This window comes from Eurypyga helias, unplaced genomic scaffold, assembly GCF_000690775.1.
Source record: "Eurypyga helias isolate BGI_N326 unplaced genomic scaffold, ASM69077v1 scaffold16254, whole genome shotgun sequence".
Lineage (NCBI taxonomy): Eukaryota > Metazoa > Chordata > Aves > Eurypygiformes > Eurypygidae > Eurypyga > Eurypyga helias.
This window is the reverse complement of record NW_010245780.1, coordinates 2,692-12,109: the sequence shown is the minus strand read 5'-3', so window position 1 is coordinate 12,109 and position 9,418 is coordinate 2,692. Positions and strand designations below refer to the sequence as shown.

At 51.9% G+C, this 9,418-nt stretch overlaps 1 protein-coding gene across 1 annotated transcript in view; it reads left to right on the top strand.

Annotated features, from left to right (window-relative positions):
* Positions 1–4,541, top strand: part of LOC104508541 (F-box only protein 42-like) — a 9,775-nt gene extending 5,234 nt beyond the window's left edge. Inside the window, exon 3 of the mRNA XM_010150197.1 lies at positions 4,369–4,541. Within this exon, the coding sequence (XP_010148499.1) occupies positions 4,369–4,541 (173 nt within the window). The remainder of the gene's footprint in view (positions 1–4,368) is intronic.
* Positions 4,542–9,418: the final 4,877 nt, after the last annotated feature.

Genomic DNA, 9,418 nt, shown 5'->3' with positions numbered 1-9,418 from the left:
CTGCCATGGGCAGGGACACCTTCCACTAGACCAGGTTGCTCCAAGCCTCATCCAGCCTGGCCTTGGACACTCCCAGGGATGGGGCATCCATCGCTGCCTTTTGGCTGCGTTGAGTCCTCACGCTGGAAGGAGCAGGAAAATAGTATTTTAGAGCACAAGGAGATAGATGTGAGATGGTTTCCCCTCCCCATGTGGAGAGCTGGGCGTTGAGGTCTGCTGCATTTTTTTATCGTGCCGCAACTTGCAGTGGCATTGGTAGGAACGTGCGTGCCAGCCGGCAGGACCCGGCGCTTTCATCTGCAGCCCTACCCCCATCGCCGCCGCCGTCCTGCCGGCTCCCGTGCCAGGCGCCGTTTGGGTGCGGAGAGGTTCCCTCCGAAACCCAGCCCCGCGTCGGAGGAAGCGGTGCCAGCAGCTCAACGCGCGATGTTTGCAGCGTTGCCTGGGCAGGGTTCTCCTGGGAACGCCAGCACCGTGGGCTGTCAGGGGCTGAGGTGCTCTTTGCAGCCCAGGGCCTCGCAGCAAAGGCGTTTCAATAGCTAAGCTGACTTTTTTTCCCCCCCTCTCTCCAGTGGGGAACACGACCTCTGAACTTGGGTGGGTTATTTTATTTGATGTACTCAAAGTTTAGAAAGCCGGTGCCCTTTAATTACTGCAAAGGGCATGTATTTGCATTCAGTCCTGTCTTCCCAGTTGATCTTTATTTCAGTTATCTCACGCTCCAGGTCACAGTCTCTGATGCTTTGCTGTGCAGCACAGAGGGTAAACGGGAACGCGTTCAAAACAAGTTGGCTTTGTGGTCTGTTTGGATATCGGTGTCTTCAAACATCAGAAATGCTTATTCATTTCCAGTTACAAAGATATACCATCTCTGCAATACCAAAAATCTGGGACACACTTAATTTTATTGGAACTTAAGTGTTGTGTTTTTTTTTTTTAAAAAAAAAAAGGACCTGAAAGTCCATCCATTGGTCTCAAGCTGCTTGTTTTCCACCCCAAGAAGATCTAAAGGCACTGAGTTACCCCCAAACTGATGTGCCTTCCTCTTCTTCAGCAGCTTTAGATGGCTTGCTAAGAAGAAGCAGGAAAACAGTGTTTAAATTATTTTGGTCTGGGATTAAAATACACGCCGCGCAGGGACGTTGTGGTGCCTGTCTGGCTGGGCTGGGTTTTAAAGCCAAATAGAGGAGAAGAATGCTGCCACCTCCCCTCAGAAATAATAAGCGAGTGTTGTGTGAAAGCCACGTTTGCGGAGGGTTTGGCACGGGGAGGAGGCTCGCAGCCTGTCGTGGTTCAGGTAGTGATTAGATTTCTACAGAAACTAAACCTTTCAAGAAAGATTAAGGAGAAAAAAAACGCAGCATCGCTTTGCTCCGGGGTTTAATCACCTGTACTTAGGGTGCGAGTTGCTGACCGGTGCCCTCCCGGGGGGAGGGGGTGTTGCAGCCTGCGAGGGGTCTTGCTGTGTAAAAATGAGTCGAATCCTAAGGAGTAGGTAAAGCTATAGAAGTTTTCGTAATCATTATTTCTTCCTCGATCCCATCCCAGGTAAATCCCCTACGCCACTATGTATAGGTCCTCCACCCCCGGGAGCGCTGGAGGGACGTGCTGTGACCCACCCAAGATGCGGATGGAGACACACAATGTGGGGGACAGCTGGGTGGTCTCCCCCTACCAGCACCATCGCCCTTGTGCATCCCGTGTCTCCGGCTCCGCGTTCCCACTGTGCGGTCAGCAGAGCGCCCTGGGCTTGTCGCTAAAAGCCAAGGGCATGAGGGCTGCTGGCTTTTCAACAGGGGATCTGCATGACAAGCCCCAGGTCAGACAGTGGGACCCTCAAAAGGCCACCGGGCATCGCTGCGTCCCCCGCTGAGCCCCGGTATTGTCTGCGGGGCTGGAGTGGTCTGGTTTACAGCACCGAGATTCATTCAGAGCAGCGACAGGGACATCGCTGCTGCACGTACGGGTGGGCTGCCTTGAAGAGCTCTTTCACGTTGGAAGTACGTGCCTTCAGCCTGTGGAATCAGGGCTGCGGGCTTGGATCGCTAGGAACCGGGGATGTGCTTGCGCTGGTGTAGAGCGAAGCTGGAAGCAGGGAATTCTCGTGGGGATTGGCTCTGAATCGTTTTCTCCTCCTACCAGGAATAGGTTATCAGCCCTTCACTCCAAACGCTCCTTTTCCAGTTCTTCTTCTTGTTTCAAGAAGAAGAAAGCCTTGACGTCAGTGTGTCCTCAGGTCAGCTCCTCTGAATCTGGTTTTATGTTTACCCGGTGAGCAGCTGTGATGGAGTGACAGAGGAGGAACTGTGCAGCTTGCACCCCTGCTGCGCATCTACCTTTGCTTTTGCTTTGGTTCAGAATACTTATTGGTGTTTTTTACCCGAGTCGCTGCGCTTAGGTGCTAATCCTTCCTCTTTTCGCTTCCCTTGTGCTGGTTCTTTACGACGGCGTGTGGTCCTCAATGTGCAGACGCTCCGCGGAGGGGCTCCTGCATAATCACAAGTGCTTCTCCTTGCCGTCCTGGGGCCAGATGCTGCCCTGTGCCGTGAGCTGCTCGCCTGAACTTTGACTTTTTCTCTTGATTTTCGTGTCAGGCAATATATCGCTTGTCACTGTGAGGGCGATGACTCCTGCTCCCTCCGAGCCCCGGCTGGTACCCCTCAGTGTTCCCAGAGCATAAAACACCGTGGCTTTCTACTGACAGATGTATGCGTGGATATGACTTACTACGCTTTCATCCCCCTAAACTTGACAATCCACGCTCTAAGAATCCTTGGGGAGCCCTTGCTCATGTTGAGAGGCTTGGTATTCCGTTTTTATGACTTTTTGAGGGCACTTGTATATGAAGTTGGGGTTTACGGAGAGATGCCTTGGTTCTCAGCGGGATTCAGGCAGCGAGTCCTCCGAGACAAGTGCCAGGGCGATGTCTGGTCCCTTTTTGGAAGGAAATTGGGTACATCTGGCTTTATCGAAATACAGCCAAGCGCGTGGGTATCCAGGTCGGAGCATGCCGCTTCTCTGGCTGGTGCTAAGGGACTTCAGACAGGATTCAGTGTTTTGGGACCATCTGTATGTGTGGTGCTGAGTTCCTGGGGTCTGGAAACCCCAGGAATATGTCCTGGGAGATGCGGTAACTAACAGAGCAACACCCAGGTTTCAGCTTGTGCCTTCTGCCAGCCACACCATACACTTTTGGGTTTTTTTGTTAAGGCTCTTATGGGGGGGAAAAAGACGAATTTTACAGGAAACCCAAGAACTGAAATTTTTCAGGCTGCAGCAGGTGAGGGGAGGATTGAATTTCAAGCACGTGCAGGTGAGCGGAACAGGCAGCACCCGGCTGCTCGGAGGGTGCAGGTGGAGACCAGCACTCAGAGCAGATGAAGAACTGCAGTACCTTTCCTCCTCAATCCCTGCTTGCACACTGGGAACGTGGTGTGAATTTATCTGTCAGAGCTGCCGCCGAAGGCTTGCTCTTCCAGCATCGCTGTCGGGTGCTCATCCCGCTTTTCCCGAGTTAGGCAAGGCGTGGGAGAGATGCCTTGCAGGGCTCTGGAGGAGGTGAAAGGCCAGGACTTGTCCTGCAAAGTCAAGAGGTCTAGTTGCTTTTGGGGATGGAAATGGGGAAATTGGGACATCCTCTTTGTAATGACAGTAATAACTTTCTGAACACATGTGAACTTTGCTCATCCTCCAAGGCAGATAAGCTGAGCAAGTCCTCTGCTCTCTCTCATGTCTGATTTCCTCCTTGTCAGAGGTGCCTGGGTGCCACGGGACACCAACTGCTAAAGGCTTGCATATAGCTGCTGAGTTTGATTTGGGGCCAAAAGCTCTTTATTTCCCTGGGTATCTTTGAGGTCGTGTTCCCTCCCCAATTCTCTTGCTGCCTAATCCTTTCCCATAAGAAGCAAAGGGGATGCTCGCCTAAGATCCGTGTGTTTCAGCGGTGCTGTGTTATAATAAGGTGAAATACTGTTGGCTTTGGGAAAAAGAATAAGCAAGCGGGTCTGGGTACACAGACCAGTTTCTTGGTCGAATTTGGCAACCCCTATGGACTGGCTTGGGGAAGGTAAGTGCGCCGAGTGCGTTAATCGTGGCTAATCTCATTAACTGCAGGCTTCTAAGGCAGCTTTCTTTGCGCTTTCAGGAGCAGCTCTGCTTGAGGGGATAATAGTCTCGGAAGGTTCTTGCTGGAGGTTTACACCGGTCAGGGATACCCCTAAGCTGGCCCAGGGTTTTACTGAACTCGGGGCAGCCTGGCTGCTCTTCTCCCATCTGAAACCCAGGGAGGAAAGGAAAATGATCTTTTTTTTTCCCCCAGAACCACACAGATCAGAGCATTGGCTAATCTGCGTGTCTGCTTTCTTCTAGGTGCGTGTTACTATGACGCGAACCAGTCGATGTACGTGTTCGGTGGCTGCACGCAGAGCAGTTGTAACGCCGCCTTCAACGACCTCTGGAGACTTGACCTGAACAGCAAGGAGTGGATCCGGCCCCTGGCATCCGGTGAGAGGCGGAGGATGTGCAACTCCCCCGCCACTTGATCAGAACTTACCTCGTCCCCGGGGCTGGCTGGGCTGATTTTGTATTTCCCTGCGTGTTTTATCATTATGTGACCGGTTTTCAGCTTGTATCCATGTTTTTTGGCTGCAGAACATGCGTGTTGTGCTTGCAGCATGGTGCTGAGCTGTTTCTCTTCGGAGCAGCTGCTCAGTGCTGGTTCATGCCACGCGGGATGAGTGACACTTGCGGTCGAGAGAGCCTTGTATCGATAAGAATTTTTGTCCCAGTGTTGAGATTTTATTTTTTTTAATAACGTTGGTAGCTGCCACTTCAGGTATTTTGAGGAGTGGAGGAGACATGCCTGTGCGGGCTACCCACAGCGGCCGGGAGAGCGTGGGAAAACAGGTACATTCCTGCAGTCCACATGCTCTGAGCCTGGCAGGAAAGCGCCACAAATGATTTCCCACACTGGGTTTGGTACAAAACGTCACACACGGCACGCTTGTTTCCCCATAGATTTCTGAATTTGACTAAAATAACTCTGTCAAAAGCAGAACTGGGGGAAACCCTTGGCGAGGGGGCGAGTGGTCAGTATGAAGTCAGCCATTCTGGCAAAAGTGAAGAGTCGGGAGAGGAGAAGGAGTTCTGCATCTGCTCCTTGCTGACTCTCACCCTGCTTTGTATGCTCTAGGTATTGTGGATTACTTGGTGTTTAAAGTTGTGTTTTCTGGTCTGACACTTTTGATATGAAGTCCTCCAAAGCCCAGATGTTTTCTGTGTAGTGGTGCGATCTGGGAGTCGGTCAGATGTTGCTTTGGAATGCTGACATGTAGCTCAGTGCCTGATGACCACTGGCTGGGTGTCGGTCCACACAACTCTTAATATTTTGATTTGATTTTTACATCTGTGCATCCACTGCAAGATGCCTACAGGTGAGAATTAAGCAGTCACGGACCTAAACTGGAGGAAGAAAACAAACCACAGCCTGTACGTGCGTGGAAATCAGCCTTCGCTCTTCCTCCTTCCCAGCCCTAGCGCTCTCCCTCTGCTCGGGGTGGAGAAGAGGCCATGGGTAGCATAAACAGGATACTGGGCGCTGCAGACCTCTGCTCTGACCCAGGACATCTATTCTTGCAGCCCTGCGAGTTCTTCCGTCAGATTGAATGCGGGGCACGACTTGCAGTCGCGTTAACAAGCCGCCGGCACCCAGCTCTGCTCAGTCACTTTCTTGGTATTTCGCAAAGTCAAATTCCCACTGCCTTACTAACAAATAACACTTTTAAAAGAACGAGTCCTGTGGGAATATGTGTCAGAGTTAAGTCCCATGGGAAGATCCCCCGAGGACATATTTCTGCATGCTGTCATGAGCGCATGGAGCGAGATGGGATCGCAACTGAAACTTCAGGCGGTCTCCCCGAACAGAGAGCGCTCTTGTTCCTCGCTCTTCAGAGGAGATGAGTCACCCCACGCTTGTGGGGTGCTGGTTTCTTACACATAGCTGCCTGGGTTTTTTGGTGCCCTGAACCAGAGGGTTGGCACCCGCTGCCTGGGAAAGAATAGTGACTGGAGGGGGCAAAAGCGGAGAGCTTTGAACCTCGTGAGGCAGACGTAAATAAGGCAGGAGGGTTGTTTTTTAAAAAAGAAGTGCTGACGTTGATTGATTAACGCTCTGTGTGTGTGCAGGCTAATTGCTCGTGGAGGTGGAGTTCCCACACCTGGCCCTACAGACTTTAGGGTAGGTCTTGCTCCTTACACCTTTTCCATAAGGCTGGTTCTAGCTCGGAGAGGTTTGGTTGTGCTCTGTTTGTGCCCTCGTTAAGCCTGGGCATCGTGTTTCATGAGACCTGCTTAGGGCTGCCTGAAGGGAACGGGAGCACGATGCCAGTGCCACGCTAAATGCCTTGGACACGGCTCAGGTGAGCTGAAACAACTTCATCCCTTTCCCCTCTCTGAAGGGCTTTTCCAGGAGAAAACACCCTTTTTTGTTATTCTCCGTTCTACCTTGTTTTCATTTGGGTTTTCTTACTTGCAGGCGTTAGATGACATCAGAGCTGGGTAATTCATCTCTGCCTGAGCTGCTGCACTTCATCCAGGAGTAAATATTTAGCCTTCAAAGACATAATTGGCCCATGTTTCTTTAGTCTCGGAGACGGAGGAGGGAGATAATTGCCTCAAAAAACCCTAATTTTTGAGGTTTCAAAGTATTTTTTTGCTTAGATCTAAAACAATGGCATTGACTTTCTACTTATTAGGCTGGAGCAGAACAAGAGAATTAATGCCTCGCTTTTATGTAGCACTTTATACTGGTGGGGCTTGACGCCCTACGAGCAGGGAATCCAGCAGTAAGGCTGCAGGATTTCTATTTTAGGAATGTTTTGCCTCTAAACTCTTCTCCCTCGAGCTCTTCTGGCCGCTTTGGAGCTACTTCCCACCTCTTTCACTCCCACTTGCTGGAGCAGGAGGGGAGTGATGATTCATGGCCCCTGTTATGTGGGATGTCTGCGATGTTATCCAAGGTTAGGTGGTCCCTGGGAGGCAGGTGCCTTTCCCTGTGTGTCAGGGATTCGTTCTTTGCCTTGATTTGCATCGTTAATCTGGGCACTTTTGACTTTTAGCCTATCGGCACAGAGGAGAACCTGATGGAGGACTGGAGGTGGTTTACACTGGAGTCTGTTTGTCCAGCTAGAGGCAAGGGTTAGTCTCAACTCCTCCATAACTCAAGCTGCAACACGCTGTTCTTGGGGTGAGGGTGCAGACAGGGGGGCTTTGGTGGCAACAGTCCTCTAGTGCTCCCCAGAAAAGAGCTCTCATGCAGCTGAAACAGCCAGGAAAGAAACCAAAACCATTTGGAAATGGAGACTCCCGGGGCTTAACGTAATGGGTAATGCAAGAGCTGGAGGGGTTCTCGTGGTGAGGGTTTTGGCCTGGGTAACCCAGGATTCGGCCCTGGATGTGCTGTGCCGGTGTCAGGGAAGGTTTGTCCCATTTCTGCGTAACACTTTGGATGAGATCTTTTCCATCTGTGTAATGAAAACTATTGTCAGGTCCCCGAAGAGGCACATCAGCACCGACCCAGGCCCTTCACCGTCATTGTCTCCTGTTCCTGTCATCCTCAGGCTGCGGAGGATAACTTACAGGCAGCCTGAGAGCGTATCCGCAGGCAGCTTTCCTTCTGGCCTGCCTGTGCTATTTCAAACTGTCTGTTTCTGCAGACTTTCTCCCTTCCTGTATTAGTTTATGTTCCTCAGGAGCCCTGCGCCAGATCCCAGGCTGCCAGACCCGTGCACTAAACTGGGAAATACTTTTTTAAATTGGAAAGAAAAATGCCAGTAGTTCTGCCCGTGCCCCAGGGGCTTATGGGACAGAGGTGGAAAGCTTTTCTTTCTAAAACCAAGCCTTTTACTGTGCCTTAAAGTAAGGAATAATGATACAAAGGCCAAGTCCTTACGGGAAGAGGAGTGCTAGCTGAAGTCCTACAGGATCTGCACATCCTCCCTGTTGTTTCTGCTTTACCATCCTTGGCCAAGCACGATCCCCCTCCCTTTGCTACCATCTTCTACAGCTACCTGGGAAGGCAGGAGATCCCACTCCCCTCCTTGACGCAGTGTGTTTTCTCACTAGCCAGGCTGTGATAACCCGCCCCGATATCTGGGAAGTTCAGGAGCCTCACGGCTCCGCTTTTCCTGTTTGCTGCGCAGTGGCTGGCTGTGCGGCTGGCCCTGTGTCCGCCCTTCCGCCGGGGTGGGGGTGAAACTCCCCAAGACTTGTTTCCTGGTGGTTTTCCCTCTCTGCAGTCATGCTGCATTCGCTTTTGCTGGGTAGATGGGAAAGCTTCTCATTTCTTTTTCAGGATTTCAGGATAAAAACAGGCTTGGAAGCCAAACTCTTCCATTAGATGCTCTGATCCTCTCTGTCCATGTTCACAGTGTCAAGACGTAGGCGCATCAGAGCAGCTGATCCTCCCTGCTTCAGCCTGAAAACGAGTAGAGACCTTCAGCTTGAAGTTTGCACTTACAACCTCCTGGGTAGCCTTGATGCGATGCAGCGAGTGTGCCAAAACCCCCTCTCCCACGTGGGTTCCTCTGGGCTCTGTTCTTTGCCCAGGTCCCCTGGGTGAGTGGGAGCCGCTGGAGTTTGAGGATCGGGTTTCCCCGTGTGAGCGGAGGGGAAGGTGCCTTTGATGGTGTTGTGTCAACAAAACCAGCAGCCCAGAGGAGGTAGGAGAGCCTCTGCTGTCGCCCACCTGAGGTGGTTGTATCAGATGTGGGCCCCGTGTGGGGGGTGGCTGAGAGAGCCGCAGCCCTCCCCGTTAGGTCAGGCGCAAGCTGAGCGGTTTGCCCTTGACGAAGCTGTGCAAAAGCCTTGCCCCCAGCACACAAAACGCCTGTTTTCATCATCTCCTTTTAGAAAACAGTGGCAGGTTTTTCAATCAGTGAAGTTTCATTACGCTGGTCCTGATCCGGGGTGAGCTTCCTTGCTTGGAGCCTCCTTGGCGACATAAGCTTTGCGGAGCTGAAGGGAGATGGGAGCCGGGGCGAAGGATGGGACTTCCCAAGGAAGGGACGTGGTCGTGCAGCTGGAAGCCGGCAGACATCCAGCTCTCTGCATCCGCCGACTGATGCCGCACCGGCGTGCCTGGTGTGAATAATGTGCAGGACGCCTGGCTTCAGGGCAGTCCAAGGGATCACGGGATTTCGGAAAACACTCGTTAGAGTGGAGGGAACCTTCTCACACTCGGTTTTAAAACCGAAGATCTCCCGAGATTATTCAGTTACTGTCCTTGCTTGTGTTTTGCATCTTCTTCTGCTGAAGCAGTGAATAGTGGTTGAGACTCGTTACTGAAATACTCTGCCCTGACCCCATAGTGCGACTCTTCCATTCCCATTGCGGAGCGACTGGCCTTGCAGTGACGTAGCGA